The sequence below is a fragment of the Pipistrellus hanaki genome, assembly GCF_964339955.1.
Source record: "Pipistrellus hanaki genome assembly, chromosome: 11".
NCBI classification, from domain to species: Eukaryota; Metazoa; Chordata; class Mammalia; order Chiroptera; family Vespertilionidae; genus Pipistrellus; species Pipistrellus hanaki.
In genome coordinates this window covers 1,416,382-1,440,840 of record NC_140513.1, presented here as the reverse complement: position 1 = coordinate 1,440,840, position 24,459 = coordinate 1,416,382, and the positions used below count along the sequence as shown (strand labels likewise).

The window sequence follows — 24,459 nt, the reverse complement described above, 5'->3', positions numbered from 1 at the left end:
GGCCGGGACAGTGACCTCCACCTGCTCACTGCCCACCCCACAAAGGAGGGGAAAATCACCTGCTAAAATCACCCACACAAAAGTCCTATAGGCCCGGCCGGCATGGCTCAGGGTTGAGCATCAACCTGTGAACCAGGAAGTCAGGGTTCGATTCAAGGTCAGGGCACAGGCCCGGGTTGCAGGCTCGATCCATGGAGGCAGCTGATCCGTGATTCTCTCTCATCATTGATGTCCCTCTCTCTCTCCCTCTCCCTTCCTTTCTAAAATCAATAAAAATTTAAAAATTTTAAAAAAAGAAAAAGTCCACCTTCCTACAATGTGGGTGAGCAGGAGGCCATGGAGCTGCAGCCTCGGGGGTCGAGCTGGGGAAAGGGCAGGGGCAGGGCAGGGGCTGGGCCGGGAGCCACTGTCACCTCCACTTTCAGCCTGAAGTCCTCCCGGCTGGCGAGGAGCTGGTTCAGCGTGTTCTGAGCGTGCTCCATGCGGCTGCAATACTCCCCGTAGATCAGGAGCCTGGGCATGCACATGCAGACATGTAGAGCCACATGTGTGCAGACACGTGCGCACACACATATGCCACCTGCCGCGGGTGGCTCACAGCCAGGGGACCCCTCCCCCCGGTGGAGCCACTGGTCAGCTCTGCACTGTCCTGCTCGGACCCAGAGAGGCGCCCAGGCGCCCCGAGGCCCCGCAGCCGGAGGGCCGCACCCACCTCTCCTTGAACTCCAGGAAGACCTTGGCCAGCGTGCCACCGCCCGCCATCATGGCCACGTCGATGGCCCTCAGGAAGCTGTGGTGCACCCTGATCAGGTCCTGGAGGGAAAGCCGTGGGCACGTGAGCGGGCACCGCCAGAGGGGCCCCGGTCCCTGTTCGCTCTCGATGGAGAGGCCCGGGCACGGGGGTGCGTCCCACAGAATGTGGGTGTAACCCAGCCAGGAGGGCTCCCGGGCTGGCGCCCAAGGAGGCCTGCCGCCACCCAAGTCCCCGAAACCAATCCCTCCTCTCATCTGCCAGCCAAGAAACACCCCTAGCCAGGATCCACCGAGCCCCAGGCAGGGATGCAAGGCAGTCCGGGACCTGGGTACAGGCACAGCCGGGACCCAGGACAGAGCCTGCGGGTGGGTGCAGCCGGAGACCTGGGACAGAGCCCGCGGGCAGGCACAGCCAGGACCCGGGACAGAGCCTGCAGGCTGGCACAGCCTGGAACCCGGGACAGAGCCTGCAGGCGGCGCACAGGCTCACCTCCAGGTTGATGAAGACGGCCGCCATGTCCGCGGGGCTCAGCACCAGCCTCAGGGGGCCCATGTAGTTCTGGAAGACAGAGCCGGTGCCGCCTCAGCCCGGGGGCAGCCACCTCCCGGCCACAGCTCGGCCGGGGGCTCTGACACCCCCCCCCAGGTCAGGGCTCCCTGCGGGCGGCGCTCAGTGCTCGCTGGGGAGCGTCTGGGGGCCGGGCTCTGCCACCGGCCGATGGGAAGGGCCTGAGCACCGAGGAGGGCCACGCCTGCCCCTGGGGGCACGTGAGTCCCGCTGGACACGAACCCCACAGCCACCGCGGAGCTCGGCTGGCGTTCGAGACACGAGGAAACAGGCCCGGGAGGTGACGGGCCCCCGGGCCCCAGCCTGCGCCCTGACCCTGCGGGAGCGGCTCTCCACGCCCAGCATCTCCGCGAGGCAGGCGGCGGTCCTGCCCGAGCGGCCTCGGCTCTCACAGGTGCCAACGCCCCTCCTGCCCCGGAGGACTCCGCCACTCCCCTCCGGCCCTTCTCCCTGGGGCCCTGCCCGGCCTCCCCCGCCACTGGACAGAGTGGCAGGAAGTGCCCACATGGACAGGCTGTCTGACCTGTCTGACTCGGGGACGGCACACTCGCCTCAAATGGGGAGGGGAGGCCTGCAAACATGGTTACCCCCAGCACACGGCACACCCGGCCGGGCCCACCTTCTCGATGTCCTCCAGCGTGCGGTAGTACTTGGCCTCGGTCTCCTGGATCTCCATCAGGCAGCATGTCCGCTTGTCATCCTCCGTCATGCCCATTTTCTACGGGATGGACGGGCACGGGCACCGGGCGTGAGCAGGGTCGCCCACCAGGCCTGCCGCCCACTTACCGCCGGGCGTGGCCAACGTGGGGCCAGGTGGGAGATGGAAGGGGCCCAGGCCTTCCTTCCCCACCTCTCCCCTTACAGAGGAGGAAACTGAGGCACGGGAGGGGCTGTGTGGGAACCTGAGAACTGACGGCAGTGCCGAGGAAGCGCGGCTCCAGGCCAGGGCGAGCCCCGCACAAGCCACCTCCGGCCCAGACTGCAGGTGTGAGGTGCTTAAAGCACCTACTGTGTGCACAGGAGAGGCTCTGACCAGCTCCCTGAGGACCCGTGTCTGACACCTGAGCTGGTGCCTCAGAGAAAGACACCGATTCCCCACCGGCTAACACCACTGGCAGGGCCCTGGGGACACGCTGTCATGGCAGGGCTGGCCCCCACCTCTGGGGGGAATGGGGCGGGCTGACCAAGAGACTGGTCACAGAGCCGGGGAAGGGGGTGATGTGACTGCAGAGGCAGCCACGCCCTCGGGCCCCCAGGGGCTGCATCGTTATTCCCGGGGAGCCATGGGGTGCTGAGTGACCCCTAACACGGCATACAAACAGCCGGCAGTGTCTCTGGGACAGGGCCGAGGTGGGGAGCCGCGCAGGCAGCGCTTACCTGCATGTACCTGATCTGCGAGCATGGAAACGGAGGAGAGACCCGGTTAGTGCCCCCCTGCACGGGGGTCAGGGAGCCCCACCCACACTTAGCCCACAGCCTCAGGGGTGCCCCCTGCTGGGATGGCGGGGAAGGACAGCCCGGGACCAAGCCCTTTAAAGACAGGGCTGAGAGCCACACTGGCCAACCTCTGGCTTTATCTTCCTTCGAGAAGGTCACCGTCCCCACGGCCTCCTCTAGGACTAAGGGGGGAGCCGGACCGTGGCTGGGGTGGCAGGGGGTGGCGGGGGGTGAGATAAACTGGCAGTGGGCCCCAGAGGGCGTGGCATGAGCCTGTGAGCACCAGCCCGGGGCGTTAGGACACTGAGCAGAGCGGGGCAGGGGCGCCAGCTTATCCCCAGGATATTGGGGACGGGGGGGTGGGGTGGGGGGGGGGGGACCACATTGTCTCAGCCACCAGGCCCTGCCGACGGCCCCAGGTCCTGCTGTGTGCGGTGCAGCACCAGGACAGAGGGAGCTCCGGGAGGCCCTCTCCAGGTCCCCGCAGGCCAAGCGCATGTGGGGGCCCGAGGGGCTGTGGCCAGATCCCCATCTCCCCGGCTGGCTGGCAGGACCCGCCTTCCCCACAACAGCTGTGAGCATTAACCCCGCACCGCACTGCAGCCGACGGGCGTCCTAGGCTGTTAGCACCGCCGGCAGGGAACAGACACCCTCGCACCCACCGCACCCACCGCCACTGGCTAACCGGGGCGACGGCGGGTCCGGTACTGCCCAGAGGCCGACCGTGGTGTGAGCTGGTGCGTGTGGTGTGAGCTGGTGCGTGTGTTGTGAGCTGGTGTGTTCAGTGTGAGCTGGTGCGTGTGGTGTGAGCTGGTGTGTGTGGTGGGAGCTGGTGCGTGTGGTGTGAGCTGGTGTGTTCGGTGTGAGCTGTCGCGTGTGGTGTGAGCTGCTGTGTGGTGTGAACTGGTGTGTGTGGTGTGAGCTGATGCCTGTGGTGTGAGCTGATGCCTGTGGTGTGAGCAGGGCTCCCGCTGGGAGCTGGCGGCTCCGGGGCGGGAGGAATTCCGAGCCCCGCACAGCCTTTGAGGAGAATCCGGCTTCGCATGGCGGAAGGCGGGAAGGGCGTGTGGCAGGCAGCGTGTCACACCCCAGGCTCCTGAGGGGACTTCGCAGGGACAAGGGCCTGCACAGGCTGGGCCCAGGAAGGGGAGGAATGGGTGGGGAGGACAGGGCAGCCTCTGGAGCTCCCTCCACACGGGACCAGCCCCCTCAGTGGCCAGGGCCTGGGGATGCTCATTTTTAAAGAAAAGGCCAGAATCAGACCGGCCGGTGTGGCTCAGCGGTAGAGTGGCAACATGTGAACCAGGAGGTCACAGTTCCATTCCCATCAGGGCACAGGCCTGGGTTGCGTGCAGGTTGATCCCCAGTAGGGGACGTGTAGGAGGCCAATCCATGATTCTCTCTCATCAGTGATGTTTCTCTCCCTCTCCCTTTCTCTCTAAAGTCCATAAACGTGTGTGTGTGTGTGTGTGTGTGTGTGTGTGTGTGTGTGTATATATATATATATATATATTTTTTTTTTTTTTTAAGGGCAGACTGCTCTGCCAAGTCCAAAGCCGTGCGGGCGAGGAAGAGGCGTGGGGGCGGCCGGGGCAGCGGAGGGCGCGGCGCGGCGCTCACCATGGGCTGCTGCACCTCCACCTTGATGATGTCCTCGTAGATGTCGTCGCCCTCGTCCTCGCAGGGGACGCAGTCGTAGATGTCCTCCCCCACGCCGTGCTCGCTGGGGAGGGAGGGGCGGTCAGAGGGCCTCCGGCACCTGCGTTAAACCAGCCGCACACAGAGGCCCCCCCAGACCGAGCCCCCACGCCCAGCCCCTCACTACCTGCCAGGGACCAGGCGGGGCCAGCACAGCTCGGGGCTAAGAAGCCCCCAGCCCCGCCCGCCCCGGTGGCCCAGCTCTCTCTGCTCCCCGACAGGAGGCTGGGGAGGAGACCCTTCCCCCATGGCACCCCCAGACCCACCAGGCCTTCGAGAACGAGGGGGGGGTGCAGAACGGCTCATGTTTGAGAGAACAGACCCTCCCACTCACTCTCCCAACCTGCTGGGGGGACACACCAGGCCTCAGGACTGACAGGTGTGCTGGGCGGGCTCTGAGGCCTCAGCGGGTACCCTCCCCTTTCCTTTCCCTCTCCTCTCCCCTCCCCTTCCGCCCTCCCCGTCCCGCCCTCCGCTCACTCGGCCAGCTCCTCCAGGCTGCGGTACACGTCATCATCGTTCTCCGCCGTCTCCTCCGAGGGGAAGGGCCTGCAGGAGGAGTGAGGATGAGCGGGCAGGTGAGTGTCGCTGCCACGGGCTGGCCGGGAATGAGAGTTGGCGTAGCACTCCCCGAGGAGCTAACCGGCTCCCGTCTGCCTCCCAGGGAAGGACCAGCCAGGCTCAGTCCGTGCGGTTCTGATTCTGCTTAATCCCGTCACCCCCTGCACTCAGCCGAGCTCCACGCCTCAGCCTCCGCCAGGCTGCGTGGGGCGCGAGCTGCTCCCCTGCAGTCCCTCCACCCGGGAGGCCAGCCCCTCACTGCGTCTGCCGACGCCGCTGTGTGACCTGGGGGCTGGGTAACCTGGGGGCTGAGTGACCCTGGGGGCTGTGACCCTGGGGACTGTGTGACCTGGGGGCTGTGTGACCTGGGGGCTGAGTGACCCTGGGGGCTGTGTGACTCGGGGGCTGAGTGACCCTGGGTGACACGGGCCACCCCGCACCAGGTGGGACTCTCGGATCAGGCCTCCCATCCATGGCCTCTGGGCTGTGCTGGAGAACCAGCTCATCACCAAAGCACAGTGCTGGGACAGCGGCCATTTCTACAGGAGCCGCTGGGCTCCATCCAGCCCTGAGAGGAAGGAGCCATCGGCCAGGCTGCAGGCCTGGGTGTGGGCTTGGCTTTTAACGGGAGAGCCCCAGCTCCCCCATTCCCACGGAGCCCGCTCCGGACGCATGCACGCACGCGGGCGGTGATCTGTGAGAGGATTGATCTGTGCACCTGATGGCCCACATCGGAACTGACTTCGCAGCCACAGCAGCTGCCTCCTCCCGCCCTGCCAGCCGCGCCAACAGGGGACTCCAGGGGCGGGCCTGCACCGGGCTCACCTGATCCCTTTGTTCTGGGCCACATTGTGCAGGGACAGTCTGGACACGGCGGAGATGACCTGGACAACAGAAAGGAGGCTCCGTCAGTCACAGGAAACAGAAGTCTCCGGAAAGCGGTCATGCAGCCCTTGCCAGCTCGGCTCCGTGGACAGAGCGTCAGCCTGCAGACTGGAGGGTCCCGGGTTCCATTCCAGTCAAGGGCATAGGCCCGGGTTGCAGACCCGATCCGCAGTAGGGGGCGTGCAGGAGGCAGCCAATCAATGACTCACTCATCACTGATATTTCTCTCTTTCTCCCTTTCCCTCTGAAATCAATAAAAAACATATATATACACACACACACACATATGTATATACACAAACACACACACACACACACACACACACACATATATAAAATTAAATAAAGCGGCAAGGCAAGGTCTGGTAGAAGCAGAGGGCTGTCCCCGTGCCCTTCACGGGAGGGGGGGGGGTTAGGGGGGGCCACAGTCCCGTACTGAGGCTGACGCCTGCTGACCTTATTGCACAGAATCAGTCACCCGGGTGCACTGAGCTCGAGGGCTGCCCGCTGCCGGTGTGGCTCAGAGTGCGAGAGGGGGTCCCGGCGGTGCCCAAACCAGCAGCTGGGTCAAACGGAAGCTGTGACAGGCTCAGGGGCGACCATGGCCACTCCTCCCGGGCGGCCCCACCCTGTGCTCCGGCCAGCCTGCCCCAGACACCACTCCACCACCCGGCCCCGCAGTCCCAGCTGTCATTCCACAATCTCTAACTCGACGGGCAGCCAGCGGGCAGCGGCTCCGTGCTGTGGGGAAACCGAGGCAGGGAGCGGAGGAGGCTGCCCCGGAGCAGAGTACACACACCTGCACAGCAAGCAGCTGCTCCCGGTTCGCACAGGATTACCGGCGCCGGGAGGCGGACGGCGCCTCACCTCGGAGACGCCGCTGTGCGAGCACAAGATCATCTGTGTGCGCTCACGTGTGCGTGCGTGCGTGCTTCAGTGGGCATAAGAGCTAAAGTGTGTTCATGTATGTGAGTGTGTGTGAGTGTGTGTGTGTGTGTGTGTGTGTGTGAGAGTGTGAGTGTGTGTGTGTATGTGAGTGTGTGTGAGTGTGTGTGTGTGTGTGAGTGTGTGTGTGTGTGTGTGTGAGTGTGTGTGAGTGTGTGTGCGTGTGTGTGTGCGCACGCACATGGTTATATCTGGGGAAAGGGAACATGAACACGACCCCTGGTGGCTGGCCGGCTGCTAAATTCACAGACACCCCTGCTAGGTACGGAGTGTCCGGGAACGGCGCCCAGCAGGCCTGTGGGAGCCTCGTCCTGGGCACCCTCAGCCCCCCAAGGCCTGCCCCGCTGTGCACACTGGGAGACAGCAAAAGTGAAGGCAGGGCCCCACAAAGGCCCCGCGGCTGGACCTGTCCCTCCGCCGTCCTTTTAGGCTGCCCTCCTACTGAGCACTTCCTCCAGGCCCGGGGGAACCCCACGCCGCACAGAGGGCCCTTTTTCTCAGCCTGCGAGGGGCAGGCCGGCCGGCAGCCCTGCGTGGCTCTGTCTCAGGGCCGGGGCGTGCGGGAGCCATGAGCCTGGGGGGGACGGGCCCGTCTGCGCTCGACCAGACCCCCCGAGCTCAATGCAGCCGCCCGCCGGTCCCACCGACTCTCGGCCGCTGAGCGCTGACAGGTCTTTCACCAGCAACTCGGCCTGGGCTGTTTTCTTGGCGCTTAAGACGGCAATGTTTCCCGAGAACAAAACCAGAGCAGCAGTGCTGGTGCCCTCCGGCCGTCCCACAGGAGAGCGGGCGGACGAGGGGCTTGGAGACCGTCGGGCCTGGGAACCGCCCCGTCCGATGCCCACTGGGCAGAGGTCACTCATCAATGGGCACCCTCCTCCCGATGAGCCAGAGGCAGCGGCCCCTGCAGAGCGGCCGGGCACACCCTGGGTCAGCGTGGACACGGAGATGGACCATATGCCGACCTGGAGCCAGGGCCAGGCGCGGCTTCCCACGGGGAGAGGGTGTTGCAGTGAGCCGCGGGGGAGAAGGTCTGCCCCCCCCCCCCCCCCCCGCGCTCGTGGTCCCGGGCTCAGGGGCTCCCCCAGCGGCTGTGACCACCGCAGCCTCAGCCCCGCCTTCACGGCCACGGCTCCGGCTGGACTCAGCCCGGGCTCCGCGGGGCTGCGTGCCGCCTGGGGCCAGGAACCCCGCTCGGGGGCTGAGGACCAGAGGGTCTGGGGGCACCGCCGTGGGGAGCTGGGCGTGGCGTGGCCCCTCGGGAAAGGGCCCGGAGCGGGGAGCACCCCCCGCTGGGCGCCCGGCTTCCCCGCAGCCGTCTCTCGGGGAGGGGATCTAAAACCGCCCGCTCCGCCTGCCAGCGCCTCTGAAAACGTAAATGTCAGAGGATGACATTTTCCCGCTTTTATCTCACGTCTCATCTTCCCGCCGATAATGAATGAAATGGAGACACCGAGGCCCCCTCCTTGTCCCTGCACCCCCCCCCCCGCCCGACCCCACGGGACCGGCACCACCTGTGCCCAGAGCTTCACTCCCAGGCGGCGAAGGGCCGAGTGTGCGAGGGGCGTGGGGTCAGAGGAGAGGCCTGCGCCCCGCAGACCGGCCCCGCTGGCAGGAGTGGCCGGCCCGGTGCCCCCAAGACCCTGCCCGCTCTGTTCCCTGCAGGCCCGCCCCGCCCCCACCACCCCCACCGCCTCACGGGGCCTTTGATGCTGGGGAGGGAACGAGGGGTGAGGTGACAGCCCCGAGGGGGGGCACTGGGGTCAGAGGCCGCGTGGACTGGCTCTGCCAGGTCCGGATCCCTGAACCAGCAGGCCCCTCACTAAGGAGGAGCCCAGGACTCACCCAGCCCCGGCTCCGAGTGGCAGGGGTCCGGGAACCTGCATTATGTCTAAGGCCCCACGTGGCTGGGAGGTGCGGCCTGCTGGTCCCGGCACTGTCCGTCTCGGGGTGGCCTGCGAAGCCGGGGTGCCAAGAGGAGCTGGGTGGGGGGCCCAGCGGAGGGGGCAGGAAGGACGTTTGCGGAAAGGACACGTGGTCTGCACCCCAGGACTGAGGGGTGGGGCCAGGGCAGAGCAGCGTCCAGTGCAGACCCCGAGCCCAGGGCCAGATGGGGCTCCCAGGACCCTGCATTGGGGGGGGTATGCTGGCCCCGTGGGCCCCCAAGACAGGGCAGCGCCCCATGCCGGCGGGAAACCCCAGCTCGTGGTCCTGCCGGGCAGGGAGGAGGCAGGGAGGCGGCAGGCAGGCGAGGACACGTCCCGAGGGGCAGGGTGAGCGGTATGGTCGCAGCGAGCCCTGCGGGGCCGATGCGGGAAGCACCCATTCCCGGGCCGGGAGCAGCTCGCCGCCCGGCTGTGCCCGCTGCCGGCTCCTCCCGCCTCACAGCCTCTGCTCGGGCTCAGGCCAACGGCCAGCAGGACCGGGTCCCAGGCTGCAGCGTCCCTGCTGGAGCCCCCTTCTCCCCCTCGGGCCAGAGCTGCAGGTCGTGGAGCTCGAGGCCCAGCCGCTTAAGGTCCCCTCGTCCTGGGTCAGGGCTCAGGGCCAGCTCGGGGCGCAGGGGCTGTGCGGGCCTGAACACCGGCGCCAACCTGTGTGGGTGCGTGAACATTCCGGAGGCCTCGTCGCTCAGCACGCTCAGAGGGTCCGGCACCGAGGAAGGCCCCCCCACCCCGGTGGGCCCGCTGGAGGGAGCTCCGCCAGGCGGTTCCCGGCCACACATGATGGGGGGGCGGGCGTGTGGGACCTGCAGGCCGGGCGGGGCGCTCTGCGGGCGGGGCCTTAGGGAGCCGTCACAGGCGATGCCGCGTGCCCACTCGGGGTGCGAGGAGCAGTTTAGTTCCCGGCGCGTCCCCGCAGCGTTTACAAACAGCTGCCGATCTGGCAGCGCCCGGCGGGGAAACACAGAGAAATACCGAGGATGCCCGCCCACACGGCGGATCCCGAGCTGCTGTCGCCTTAGGAGGGGTTTATTGCTACAACACACCCTCAGACGCCTTCCGGGAAAAGCAGGCTGTGAGACACGCAGGCGGGAGAGGCCGATCTTTACAAACACGAGCTCGTGAGGAGCGCCTGCGGCCACAGAACACCGCAGCGGGGGCGGACGGCTGTCTTCCTCCCCACGCCCGCCCCTCCCTGTGTCCGCCGGGAGCACACTGCCCATCGGGGACCAGCTCGGAAAGGAACTGCCTGCGGGGCCCACGCCCGGGCGGCCTCTCCAGAGTCTCCGGCATTAAAACACGTCACTCACACCAAAGGGCCTCGAGGAGAAGTGGGAGCACAGGCCAGGGCAGCCCGCCGGGAGCTGGCGGGGTATCTGTGCCGACCGGGAAGGCTGGCAGGAGCCAGGCGTGGTGAGGGGCTTGGCAACCATCCCGCCAATTCCTCACCGTGCGGACGAGAGAGCTGAGAGCAGGGGGCTGCATGAGGTCTGCATGGCCACCTGTGACCCCCAGGCCACCGTGACCCCCAGGCCGAGCCCTCGCGGGGCCAGGCTGCGGGAGCCCAGGCTGCGGCTCTGGACACATCGGCACTCACATCAGCGAGCGTCTGTCTGGGCCTCCCGCCCGCCCGCCTGGCTGTCAGCCCCGAAGCATTTCAGCCCCTCCAGCGCCCATGGCACTCTGCTGCCGCCCGTTTCCTGGAGGAGGAACCGAGGCCCACAGGGCACACGCCCGGGCGAACCAGCTGTCTGCCATCAGACAGTGGCCGCTCCACACCCTGCCTGCCCCGCACCCTGTCGGCCCAGCAGGCCGCCTCCACTCTGCCTGAGGCTGAGGCGGCGACAGGACCACACACCTCACCCTCAGGCATCAGGAGCGGGGCTAAGTGGGGTCCCACCCAGCACGGGCTTTGGGGGCCTGGCGGGCAGCGCCTGTGAATGCACCTCACCCCTGCCCTCCCCGCCCTCCTCCCCGCAGTTACCTCCAGCAGCTCCCGGGCTGGGGCCGGTGAGGAGGTGGGTGGATAAAGGGGTTAAATACAAGCAGCAGCTCGTCCCCACTCTGATCCGCCGGAGCCTCGCACAGACACAGGTCAGCTGCCCCGTGAGTCACAGCCCCAGGAGGTACCGGAACCCCCAGAGCAGCCCGAGGGGCCCAGGCCTGGGATGCAAAATGGGCCTGGCAGACGGCACGGGGCGGGCAGAGCCCAGGCCCCCCTGAAACCTCACCCTCCCCTCTCCCTGCAGTGGACACCGAACCAGGGGCCATAGGCAGGGCCCTCACAGCTGGCTCCCACGTGGGCCCGGCCGCCCAGCCCAGCCCGCCTCGGGCCGGCACTGGTTCCTGCCTCGGCCCGTGGAGTTTGGCCCCAGCACGCCCCGTGGAGTCGGGACGGCCCCCCATGTCCCGGGTGAAGACACGGAGCCCGGCCATCGGCCTGGCCTTTCCCAGGCACCGTCTGTACGTCTCCGAGGCGAGAAAAGCTGGAGGGCTGGGTTCCGATTAGGGTCACCTACGTCAATCCCTGACCCGTCGAGGTGTGTGCGGGAGGGAACCAGTCACTGTGTCTGCCACACGGACGTGTTCCTCTGTCTCCCCGCCCTAAACACAAAACAAACAGCAGCAGAAAGGAGAGCTCGCGGCCGCACTGCAGGCTGGCCCGCTTCCCGGCGGCAGCCGCACCGGCAGCACCACCACCAGCAGGGAGCGCCCTGAAAGCTGTGACTGATCCCACGAAGCGCCGGCCCCGGGGAGGCGGCAGCACGGGCCCCGGGGAGGCGGCAGCACGGGCCCCGGGGAGGCGGCAGCACGGGCCCCGGGGAGGCGGCAGCACGGGCCCCGGGGAGGCGGCTGGCACGGGCCCCGGGGAGGCGGCTGGCACGGGCGGCGGGGAGGCGGCTGGCACGGGCCCCGGGGAGGCGGCAGCACGGGCCCCGGGGAGGCGGCAGCACGGGCCCCGGGGAGGCGGCTGGCACGGGCCCCGGGGAGGCGGCTGGCACGGGCCCCGGGGAGGCGGCTGGCACGGGCCCCGGGGAGGCGGCAGCACGGGCCCCGGGGAGGCGGCAGCACGGGCCCCGGGGAGGCGGCAGCACGGGCCCCGGGGAGGCGGCAGCACGGGCCCCGGGGAGGCGGCAGCACGGGCCCCGGGGAGGCGGCAGCACGGGCCCCGGGGAGGCGGCAGCACGGGCCCCGGGGAGGCGGCAGCACGGGCGGCGGGGCCAGCGTCCTTCCGCTCTGCCTGCCCCGGACGGGACGGGGTGGGGCGTGGGCGCCTCGTCCAAGGCCCGGCCTCAGAGCCCCTCACCTGCCGTGTCTGAGCCCGGAGCCCACCATCGGGTTCGAGACCTAGGTCCTCCCGGCTCAGCTGCGTGACCGTGGGCAACGGACAACCTCCACTCCCTCTCCGCAGAACGGGCCGGGCAGACAGACCGAGACCAGCAAGACCGCCCTCCGCGCCCCCTCCTCCCATACATTTCTTGGTCTTAACTCGGCCGGCCGATGGGGGTCACAGCCCACGGGTGGCTGTGCTGGGGGCGTGGAGGAGGGCGGGCGCGGGAAGGGGCGCGCCTCCCCTGGGGCACGTCCTGCCCGCTGGTGCCCGCGGCGTCTGACCACGGGGTCAGCTCTGGGCCACGCCTCGGCGAGCTCATGGAGGAAGTGTCCTCACTGACTGTCAGCCAGGTGACCACTCGTGCCTCCGGCTCCCACCGCCGTGAGGACGGAACCCACCGGCCCCGGACCTGCCTGCGGAGGCACAATGCACTGCCTGTCGGGGTCCACCCCGAACCCCGCGCCCCCAGGCTGCTGGCAGGCTCACCACACAGAGGCACGCCCACGGCTTCCCTCCCCGAGCCTGGCAGGCGGTGGGCACAGGCAGGCGGTGGGCACAGGCAGGCGGTGGGCACAGGCAGGCCAGCCAGGGGAGGAGGGAGAGGGATCTCTCCCAGGCGCCTCTCGCTCTCCCCGTGGACCTGCTCTGGGGGGGAGAGGAGGGGAGAGGGAGCCAGCGGCGCCGGGCTGGGCGGCTCAGATAAGAGGCAGAAGGACAAGATGAATGGCTCCCGACCCATCGCCGAGCTGAACGCTAACAGACACGGAGGCATCGGAGTCTCCGGGGAGAAAGCCCTGGGCGGGAGCGAGGTGTGGGCGCCGCTAACAAAGGCCGGGCGTGGCCTGGCAGGGCGCATGGGGACCCGCCAGAACATGCCCGCCGGCCGCTCAGAGCTGCCCACCGGGCCGCGGAGGCGCCGCCACTGTGCTGGGATGGGCGGCCTGTCACAGGGAGGACGGTCCTCTGGGGAGGAGCAGTGGTGAGGGGGCCTCATGGCGGAGGGAGAGGGGGAGGGGGAGGGAGAGAGAGGAAGGGGTGGAGAGAGAGGAGGTACGGAGGGAGGGGGCGGGAAAATCCTTCCATCGCTACCTGTTCCTGATCCGAGTGTTTCCCGGGATTGGGTCACGGGAGGTGCTGTACGTGATTCTCCTTCAAAAACAGTGTCAAGAACAACACACGCCGGAGCATTTTGTGAAGAGTTTAGGTTGAGCCGAAACCAGTTTGGCTCAGTGGATAGAGCGTTGGCCTGCAGACTAAAAGGTCCCGGGTTCGATTCCGGTCAAGGGTATGTACCTTGGTTACAAGCACGTCCCCAGTAGGGGGTGTGCAAGAGGCAGCTGATCCATGATTATCTCTCATCGATGTTTCTATCTCTCTATCCCTCTCCCTTCCTCTCTGTAAAGAATCAATAAAATATTAGTTTTTTAAATAAATAATAAAAATAAATCCCAGGCCCAGGCCGGGTGCGAGCGGGAGGGGACCCACTGCTGAGCCTCTCTCCATCGACGTGTCTGTCTGTCTGTCTGTCTGTCTCTCAGGAGGGGAGCCCCGTCTCTGACCGCGGCCGGCCGTCCTCGAGCAGCCACAGCGCTGCCCACCGCCCGCCAGGCACCGCCGTCCCGCCCCAGCACGGACTGGCGCCTCCTGCGAGCAGACGGGGGCGCCGGGGGGCCCAGGGGGGCCGGGAGGGAGAGCCTGTGCTGAAAGCCCGGCTCTCCAACCATCGGCGCCGGCTGTGCGGGAGCCGTCCCTCCTCCACCTCTGGGCCCGGGTCCCGTCCACCGGAGGCCCTCCCACAGCAGCCCGAGCCTCGAGGCCGGTGCAGTCACTGCTCATGGGAATGACAGACGGGACCCGGCCGGCGGGGCTCGGGGGCTGAGCGCTGACCTATGAGCCACGAGGTCACGGTCCGATGCCTGGTCAGGGCACATGCCCGGGGTTCGGGCTCCATCCCAGAGTGGGACATAAGAGAGGCAGGTGATCCATGATTCTCTCTCATCCCCGATGTTTCTCTCTCTCTCCCTCTCCCTTCCTCTCTGAAATCAATAAAAAAAAAATAGAACAAAGTCACTGATCGCACCCACGACAGTCCGGCCTCGTGACGAAACCCGACCGCCAAGTCCTCACCTCTGACCCTCCCACGGAGGCCGAGGCTTCGGTGCGTGAACTGTCAGGGACATGGCTCCCCGTCTGAGGCGGCCGGAAGCCTGCTGGCAGAGACCGCGGCGAGGGAACGGGCGGAACGCTGGGAGAGGCCGGGTCCCACCGGGTCCCAGCCCTCGGCCGGCGACTCCCCGGCGAGGTCCCTGGCCCCATCGCCTCGACCACACCGCTCCCCGACCTCCCGCCCAAGGACGCCTGCGACTTCTCATTTCCCTGCTCCACCGGCTCCTCCCAGGGCGATGAGATGCCGCACCATGAGGACGAGTTAATTTGCCTCCCAATGACAGCCCGCGGTGTCAGGACGGCTCTCCGTTCCGCCCCGAGGACACGGCGGTGACTCCCTGCAGTTAAGTTAATAGGGTGCCTCCAGCTCAGCGAGGGACTGCCTCTAAACCGAGGGGAGCCCTGGCCGGTGTGGCTCAGTGGATAGGGTGTCGGCCTGCAGACAGAGGGTCCCGGGTTCGATTCTGGTCAAGGGCATGTACCTTGGATGCAGGCTCCTCCCCAGCCCGGGCCATGTTCAAGGTATGTACAGGAGGCAGCCCATCGATGCATTTCTCTCCCATCGATGTTTCTCTGTCTCTCCCTCTCTCCTCCACCCTCCCTAAAAATCAGTGGAAAATACCCTCAGACGAGGATTAACAAAACAAAACCAAGCACCAGAGGGGAGCACAGTCCCAGCGGGGCAGAAAGTTCCAGGGTCTCATTTCTGCGTCTCAAGCGCTTCCCTGTGGGATCTGAAGCACCCAGTGACCACCGGACCCACCATAACCAGACCCACCATCACCGGGACCCACCATAACCAGGACCTTCCATAACCAGACCCACCATAACCGGGACCTTCCATAACCGGACCCACCATAGCCAGACCCATCATAACCGGGACCTTCCGTAGCCGGACCCACCATAACCGACCCACCATAACCAGACCCACCATAACTGACCCACCATAACCAGACCCACCATCACCGGGACCCACCATAACCGGGACCTTCCATAACCAGACCCACCATAACCGGACCCACCATAACTGACCCACCATAACTGACCCACCATAACCAGACCCACCATCACCGGGACCCACCATAACCGGGACCTTCCATAACCAGACCCACCATAACCGGACCCACCATAACTGACCCACCATAACCAGACCCACCATGCCCGGGAAGCACCCAGGCATCCAGGCCAGAGGCCAGCCCCTAGAGGGCGCCCTGCTCTGGGTGGAATGGGGTCAGGCCGCCCTTCCCAGCTCTGGGAGGCTGACGTAATGGATGTAATTCCATAATTAATTCTGATGTCCGAGTTGCAGATAAGATGGGAGGGCGTGGAGGGTGGGGAGCTGCACCAAGGTCACGTTCAGTAAGCACAGAGGCGGAACCAAACCCTCCCCTGACACCCCCCCCCCCCACTTCCCTCAGCTGCTGGGACCGCAGCCACTGGTCAACAGCCACACGGCCAGACCCTGCCAGCCCCTCGGTCTCACCTTTGCCCTCACCCTGACCTGGCCACACTCCCCGGTGTAGACTGGACTGTCCACCCCTCAGGCCTCCCTCCTGCCACAGCCTTGCCCTCCGACACGCCCCACTGCACTCTGACACGCCACCCTGGTGCTAACGGGCACAGCCCCGGGAGAGGGAGGACCAGCGGGGCTCCGAGGTCTGAGCCCAGGGTCCAGGACTTGGCGATCCGGGAGGCACCCACAGAGCCGCCTCCCGGGACCCGCCCTGACCTGCACAGCCCTGGCGGGGCGCTCCTGGAACCCGGCACCCAGAGACCCCAGGCCCAGGGCCCCAGTGTCCCGTGGCCAATATAGCTGGCGACTTCCCAGTCAGAGCTGCCCTCGGGGAGGAAAGGCACCGGACACCGGGCTTTCCTGGAACTTTCTCCCGTCGGAGGGAGAAGGGGCTCTGAGCCATTTTGCCACCAGCTCAGTAAGTCCATCTCAGATCAAAGAGGAATCCGGCCGGACACGGCACCGAGGCCGGACACGGTGGATGCGGCCGGGAGGCCAGCCTGTCCTGGAGTCCATGGGCGGAGCAGAGGAGGGCCTGGCCGCCCGCTCCCTGTGTCCTCGGTCCCTCTGTCCCTCTGTCCCTCGTCGCGGCCCTGAGAGCTGTCTGCCCAGCCAGCCCCGGGCGGCGCCCTGCTCTGCCAGGCACTGCTGGCACCTGGGTGCTCTGTCCTGGCCTGGTGCTGTGCACCCACCTCCACACGGCGACCTCAATGTGAACCGGGCGCTCAGACGGGGGAGGGCTGCCGTCTGGGGCTGAGCCCGGAGCCTCAGGCTGGTCAGCCTCAGGCCATGCTCGGCCTGCCCGTCACCCAGGGCCTGGCTTCAGGGCCCAGGAAAGAAGCCACAGAGCAGGCCCAGTCCTCGCCAGGCCTCCATGTCGCCCTCAGGCCTCCATGTCCCTCACACCCCCCCCCCCCCCCCAGCTGGAAGACGGCCAAGGCCCGCCATTCCCAAACCTGCAGGCCCAAACCAGCCGCTGGGTCAGCCAGGGAGAGGAGAGCCCGGGGGCCGGGCAGAGATGCCCATGTCCCCTCTGCCCACTCACTCAGCCGGGAGCCTGGCCCCAAGGCTGCAGCTCCGCAGAGACCTCACACACAGCAGTGAATGGGGGCGGGGTCATCCCCCAGATGCCCGCCCCCTGGACGCCCCAGCTGATGGCTGACCCGCCCCAGCCCCAACGCACAGAGAAGCCCAGGGCTGGCTCGGGACTGGGATGCTCCCTGTCACCCCCTGGCTCCCTCTCGGCAAGTGAGCTGCTAATTGGAGACGTGACTCATAATTAGTCCTTGGTTAATTAAAGATGGGAAAGCTAATTACCTAATGAACGTCGTTGAACGAATCTGTGAAAACGGGCCGTCCTAAGAGGAGAGGGGAGGGTATTTAAGAGGGTCCTGAGGGCCACAGCCAGGGTGCAGGTTCGGCGGGCTCCCCAAGACCTCAGCCCCCAGCCCCCAGGCTGACACGGGGGCGAGTTGCCCCACTCCCCTTTCCCACCTGAGAGCAGGGGCCGGGGTCCGTCTGCTCACCCCTCCCTCTCCCCTGCCCCAGGGCACCTCCCCGCGGCTGTGGGATGACGAACGAACGAATGAATGAATGAATGAATGAATGAATGAATGAGGGAGCGGGTCTCCCTCAGACCGAGTGTCCAGGGGGAAAGCTGTGTCTCGCACTGGGCTTCCAGCTCGGGTGGGGTTGAGCAGTTCGGTTCCCGGCCCAGGTGGTAGGCTCCATCCCCGGCGGGGGGCGTGCCGGAGGCAGCCGACCGATGCTGTTGCTCTCCTCACGGATGTTTCTCGATCTCTGTCCCTATCCCTCCCTCTCTCTCTGAAATCAATGAAAACATATATTTCTTAAAGTCAACCATGACCCCCTGCCCTCCCCTCGGCAGGCGCATGTCCACAGCAGTGCCAGTTCCAGCAGCCACAGGGCAGAGGCCGCCCCACGGTCTGCCAGCGGGTGACAGATAAACAAAATGTGGTCCACAATGGGGGGGCGTGCGGGAGGCAGCTGATCCATGATTCTCTCTCATCACTGATGTTTCTCTCTCCCTCTCCCTTCCTCTCTGACATCAATAGAAATATATATATATATTTTTTTAACATATTTTATTGATTTTGTACAGAGAGGAAGGGAGAGAGATAGAGAGTTAGAAACATCGATGAGAGTCATCGATAAGCTGCCTCTTACACACCCCCTACTGGGGATATGCCCGCAACCAAGGTACATGCCCTTGACCGAATCGAACCCGGGACCTTTCAGTCCCCAAGCCAACGCTCTGTCCATTGAGCCATACCGGTTTCGGCGGAATATATTTTTTAAACGTGTGGACCTCGACGGTGGTGCTGGACGAGCAACACGGAATAGATGCTGGGACTGACGCTGAGCTGTGCACATTTTCAAGGGTTAAAACGATCATTATTAGGTTCCCTCGTTTTACCGTAATAACGGTTTTTCCACGGAAGCCTAAAAGGATCACCCGGGATAAACAGTCCAACAGTCCAGGGCCCAGCCCCACCTCCCCCACTGGAGGTGCCGGGGGGGGGGGGGGGGGGGGGCCTGGGAAAGGCTTTCTGACCCGCAGCAGGGCCTCCCCTGCACCCTGAGATCCGGAGGGGCTCCCCGACCCAGCACCCGCCTGGCACAGAGCGGAGCCTCGGAAACCCCGGGCCTGGGGGGCCCCGGGCGCTGGAAGGACACCTTGCTGCAATGCACTCGCTCCCTCTCGTTCCTTCTCACCTCCCTGCCTCCTTCCGCCTCTTTTCCAACAAACACCAATGCCAGGCTTCCACAGAAACAACGAATCTCTTGGGGCGCGGGGAGAAGCAATTAGCCAATTAAAATTTAATTAGCTGTGGGCGCAGGCAGGAGAAAAAAAGCACGCTCACACCCGGTGGAGCTGGGGAAAGTCAAGCTCCTGGCCGTCGGAGCGGGACCTCAGGGTAAAGGACGTGGGAGAAAGAGAGGGGGGAAGGTGGGAGCCCGTGGGGACCCCAGAGGCACCCCTGACGCCATCGCGCAGTCATCCAGCCAGCCCTGCCGCTGACCCGCAGGGAAAGTGAGGCCCGGCGAGGAGCAGCGGCCTGCCTGTGGGTGAGGACCCGCGGCGGAGCCGGGCCGGTATGCACCCCGCCTGCCCCTCCCCCCGTCCCAGGCTGCTCCCCACGGTGTGAGGGCTGCGCACAGAGTCCCTTCTGTTGGCACACATCCGCCTGCACCTGCCGGACGGACGGGACAGGGTGTTTACTGGGCCCCTGCCGTCGAGCCGGCCTCAGCCGCCAACCTGGGGGCAGACGGAGGGGGCACTCACCTTCCCAAAGTCTCGGACGTCGAAGAGGTCGAAGGGGTCGAACAGCTCGCTGTTCCTCAGCCCGAACTTGTCGTGGCAGACCTTGAGGAAGGTGCGGATGTTCTTCAGGCACAGGAACTGCGGGGAGAGGGAGCGTGAGCCTGGGGCCGGCATGAACAGATGGCGGCAGCGCACCTGCTCCCACTCAGGAGGCGCCAGGGGATGGCCCACCGCCCGGCGTCACACTGCCCAGCCCTCCGCCACCCATGACCATGCACCCCCGCCGCCCCCCACTCCGGCCCTGTCCGAGGAGACCCAGTGCATTTCCACCTGACAGTCTTCACTGGAACTGAGATGGAGTGTGCGCCCACACGCACACACGGGCACGCATGCAGGTGCTCACACACACGCACACGCACACACGGCACAGGTACACACACCTGCACCTCCCTGGGCTCACACTGACCACAGCTGCTCCACAGGTGACAGAGCCGACAGCGGGAAGCAGGCCTCGCACGGGAGCAGCACAGGCCCCTCCGCGGGGAATGGAGCAAGCACACAGGCCAGAGTCCCCAGATCCAGGCGGCTCCTCCCCTCCCCGCCCCCCCCCCCCGTACCCCAACACCTGGCCCCGCACCCCAACACCAGGGCACACACACACACAGTGAGGGGCACACAGGCACAGACCCCGGGGGAGGCACTGTGACGAGGGGGGAGACCAGGTGCTGCTCTCGGGAGTGAGAGGCGGAGGCGGCCAGGGAACCAGAGGGCACGGCCCGGGACCCCCTGAACCCCGAGGAGGCCGGCCCTGCCCACTCCCTGACCTTGGCCCGGCGGCCTCCAGAGCGGAGCGGACAAATCACTTCGTGGCCTCAGCACCCGGGTCCGGGGGCACACCCGCGCCGAGCCTGCACCCGGGAGGGGGGTGCCAGGCCAGCCTTCTTCCGGCCCGTGCCAGCACCCCCTCCCCCTCCCCCCAGACGCACAGCTGCCAGCGGCTCCGCTATTTCTGCTCACCATCGTCTCTAATTCCCTCTAAGCGTTTATTTTCATTCCTCCTGCCTCCGCTTTTAGCGGTAATTACACAGCGCCTCCCACAACCAGCCGGCACCCGCTTCCTTCGGCTCAGGGCAGGGCGCGGCCTCGGCCGGCCTGGCACACTCCCTCCCTCCCGGCCGCCCAGGCCCTCACCGTCCAGGCCCGCTGTGGTCAGCGCCGGCAGCTGGGCCCTCACCGTCCAGGCCCGCTGTGGTCAGTGTCCGGGCCCCTCACCGTCCAGGCCCGCTGTGGTCAGCACCAGCCACCGGGCCCTCACCGTCCAGGCCCGCTGTGGTCAGTGTCCAGGCCCCTCACCGTCCAGGCCCGCTGTGGTCAGCGCCGGCCGCCCGGGCCAGCCTCTTCGAGGCGCACAGACCGCGGGCCTCAGGGGAAGGGACACGGCGCGTCGGGGACGAAGCAGATGCAGGAGCGGCTGGGTGCCCACGCGGGCGGCAGTGCCCTGGGCGGCGGGCGCTGGGCTGCAGGTCTGCCCAGGACACCGAGCTCAGGCAGTGAGGAATGCTGGCTCCCGACGTGGCGGAGCTGAGACTTGAACCCATGTGCTTCCGGGCGGTGAAGGCCCCTCGTGAGAGCAATCTCCAGGGGGCGCTGGGGGCCGGGACCCCCGTCCTGCACACCTGTCCCCCATCCCCTTCCATCTCCTAAGGAGCCGGGGTCCTGCACAGTGATGTGGTCCCTGCAGGGAGGGAAGCCGAGGCCCAGGACGGGGAGGGGCAGTTAGGGAAGCCAAGGCCCAGGACGGGGAGGGGCAGTTAGGGAAGCAGAGGCCCAGGACGGGGAGGGGCGTTAGGGAAACCGAAGCCAGAGGGGTGGGTGCTGGTTCTTGCCTGCGGCTCCGGGCCCGGCACCGTCTCCCCACGAGGCAGCCACAGCCACAGGAGCGTGTCTCTCCAGAAAACTGGCCCGACAAGCGGCCAGCGCCGAGCCAGACCCGCTGGGCTTGTGGAAGGGCCTCCATGGGGCATGGGCACCCCACCTCCCCCCCCACCCCCACCCATAGAGCGGCCTTTTGTCCAAACAAAGCCCCTGCAGGCCCGGCGGGGCGCCAGGAGGCGGGCGGCCAAGGGGACACGTCGGCCTCCCCGGCCCTAATGGCCTCAAATGCGATTAGCTAGCCTGTGGCTCGGGCTGCGGCTCCGGCTCTGTGCCCAGCACCCCGGGCTGCGGGCACCGCCGGGCTGCTGCCTGCTGTCCGCTGTCAGTTAGCTCTCGGAGGGCCCGGCGGGGACCCGCCGCCAGAGCCAGGACCTGAGTCCCAGTGCACCCCGGGGACGGGGGCTGGCCCACTGTGGCCACGTGGTGCCCACCTGCTGGCTGGGAACAGGGAAGGCACTGCTGCCAGGGACAGCCCCCTCGCCAAGGCGCCACGGAGGCCTGTCTCCCCAGCCCGGGCAGCGGCGGGCACTGCACGCCGGACTCAGCCCTCTAACACGTCATGGAGCCACGTGGACACGCAGGGAGGGGCGGACCCAATGTGAACCCCAGCGGTCGGGTCCAGTCCTCATGGTCTCGTCCACCATGCCAGGCTCCTCCCATGAGAGACCCCCAAAGCCATGGGCAGGGACGCCTCTCAGGGGCCGAGGCCGAGCCAGGCCGTGGTGGGGACGAGCTGCTCGGAGGGGTGTCCGCAGGCCCTGTCCCAGGGTCCCAGCGAGGCAGTGCCCCCCACCCGCAGGGCAGTCCTCCAGCCGTGACTGCAGCCGTGACTGCAGCCATGACCGCCAAAGTGACTCAAAGGCCCCAGCCTCCGAGGCAGACAAGTCCAGCCTTAGCGAGCTTCCTGACCCCTGACCCCGTCTCAGGATGCCTGCCACAGGGACACAAACAGGGTTCGGGTGCACTCTGGCCAATTCCGGGAAACTGGACAGGAGCTCCGCCTCGGCCCGGCCACTCCCCACCCCCTCGGCTCCGGGGAAGGCGGCGGCTGTCTGGGCGCTGTAGACTCGGCTGACACGGCTCCGCTGGGCTCTGCTGGGCTCGGGCCCCTGGCCATGTGTGCCCACCCACCAGGCTCCCCCTCCCGCCCACCGCGGCCTCCCACCGCGGCCACGGCTGCCGGGGCCATCGGCCACACCTATGGACAGTTGCCACCATGAAACCGAAGGGGCTTCCCAGCGACCCTGGGAGGGGCTCAGGGGGCAGCAGAAGCAGGCTCTGAACGGGGTGAGGGGGTCGAGCCCTCAGGCACCAGGGCGGCCTGCTGGCAGCCACGCAGGCCAGGCCGTGCCAAGCTGGTGACGGCTGTAGAGCGGTGGCCCCTGACCTGATGGCGGAGGACTTCCTCGTGGAAGCTGGCGGGAGGCGCGCCCAGAACCACCACCCTGGCAAAGCCCCGCCTGGCAGTGGGTGCGGGCCTGGCGGCGGGTGCGGGCGCCTGGCAGCGGGTGCGGGCCTGGCAGCGGGTGCAGGCGGCCGGAGCTCCCTCCTCACCTGGTCCTGCTCAGCCCCGTCCGCAGGCGCTGCAGGTGCCCGGGGCTCCGAGAGCAGACGGGGGGGGCGGGGGGGGACCCCTGAGCCACAGCGTCCGTCAGCCGAACCAGACGGAAACGCCCGGCAGCCTGGAAAGCCCCGCCGCCCCGGCTGGCAGCGCCGGAGCCGGAGGAATGAAGAGACCTCGTGCGATCGGCCTCCAAGGCCGGGTCGGAGCAGAGGTCACCACAAAGCCCGCAGGAAGCGGCTTCCGGGCGTTTTTCCGCGCAGCCACCTCCCTGAGCCGCTTCCGGACGCCGAGGGCTCCATCCCACCGCCGGCCCAGGGCGCAGCCCGCAGGAGGCTCCGAGGGGTCAGCGGGGCGCTGCCTGGCGCGGTGCCCCTCCCCACACACACACACACACACACACACACACACACACTCCTCAGGACCTGCTGCAGACCCCGCACCTGCTCCTCTCTCCGGTGAACCCGCCCCTCGCTTCTGGCACTTCATGCTGCAGGCGCCCCTGAACCGGGGCGGGGGCCCAGACAGACCCAGGCAGCGTTCAGAGCTACATGGGTTAGGGTTCGAGTCCACACCCTCCCGGACACACTTCCTGGGAGCCGTCCCCGTGACTCCAGCTCCAGGTGAACCCGGGGCTCAGGCGCCCAGCTCGGCCTGCCCAGTGGCTCTGTGGAAAGGTGCCCGACATGAGCACCCCAAAATCAGGTCACCCCAGGAGTGCCCCTCCATGGGGGTCACCTCCACCTCCCCCGCAGGCTGGAGCCAGCACCTGCTGGCAGCCGAGCCGCCCTCACCCTGTACCGTCCGATCATGCAAGCGCCTCCATGTGCACGCTGACCCAACCCATGACACGGGATGATAATTCTCACCACCGAGAGCATCAGGACAGGAAGCAGCCTTCCCCACGGCAGCAAGAACGCTGCAGACGCCGGGAGTGTGGGCCCCGGGCCACAGCATTTCAAGAAGAAAATGCCATGTTCAGTGATCCCCCTGGGGAGCAGCTGGGGTCCAGGTCCTGAGGCCCACTCCAGGTGCCTGCACCCTCCCCAGGTCTCCCCTGCTCAAGGGATGGCCTTTCAATATTAAACCTCAGGCTTCAGGCTCTGGAGTCACTCCCCTCCCGCTCACATGGACAAAACTGCCCACAGGCTCAGAGGCCAACGTGGCCTCCAGGGCCGTGGCGGCCCCTGCACCCCATCTGCGTCCACGGCACCCAGGAACCATCCAGAACCCAGGCTCCGCCTTCCTGGCCACGTGGCCACCCAGGACAGAGGGACGCTGGAATACACTCTGCTCAGAGCACAGCTCGGTCACCCTGACAGGTCTCCGCCCCTCTCAGCGCCTCAGTTTCCCCAGGTCAGTAACCCTGAATGCAGGCCCTGGAGTTCCAGTTTCGGGGGGCAGTGGGGAGGGAGGGTGTCCTCCCCAGTGTGTCTCCCTGCCCCCCTGCCCACCATAAGAACGGCTACTGTGGGAGGATGTGGACAGCGGCCCCTCACGAGTGCGCTGGGGGTGGGCATGGAGGATGGTGTCCGCTGGGGAAAGCAGCGAAGGTTCCTCAGAACGTTAGAAAGAGAACGACCTTACGAACCAGCAATCCACTTCTGAGTATTTCCAACAAGGGGAGTCCCCCATCTGGGGAAACATGAATTGGGTAAAGACTCCACAAACCAGCTGAAACCGGTTTGGCTCAGTGGAAAGAGTGTCGGCCTGCGGACTGAAAGGTCCTGGGTTCGATTCTGGTCAGGGGCATGTACCTTGGTTGCGGGCACATCCCCAGTAGGAGGTGCAAGAGGCAGCTCATCGATGTTTCCAACTATCCCTCTCCCTTCCTCTCTGTAAAAAATCAATAAAATAAAATAAAATAAAAAGACCAC

At 66.6% G+C, this 24,459-nt stretch overlaps 1 protein-coding gene across 3 annotated transcripts in view; it reads right to left on the bottom strand.

Annotated features, from left to right (window-relative positions):
* VAV2 (vav guanine nucleotide exchange factor 2) overlaps positions 1-24,459 on the bottom strand; it is a 62,433-nt gene that overhangs the window by 19,345 nt on the left and 18,629 nt on the right. For all 3 annotated transcript variants that reach the window (XM_084899648.1, XM_084899649.1, XM_084899650.1), the window contains exons 2-9: positions 19,108-19,224; positions 5,843-5,901; positions 4,937-5,005; positions 4,379-4,481; positions 1,941-2,039; positions 1,244-1,312; positions 713-813; positions 414-513 (exon numbers count right to left, since the gene is read on the bottom strand). In XM_084899648.1, the coding sequence (XP_084755774.1) occupies positions 414-513; positions 713-813; positions 1,244-1,312; positions 1,941-2,039; positions 4,379-4,481; positions 4,937-5,005; positions 5,843-5,901; positions 19,108-19,224 (717 nt within the window). The remainder of the gene's footprint in view (positions 1-413; positions 514-712; positions 814-1,243; positions 1,313-1,940; positions 2,040-4,378; positions 4,482-4,936; positions 5,006-5,842; positions 5,902-19,107; positions 19,225-24,459) is intronic.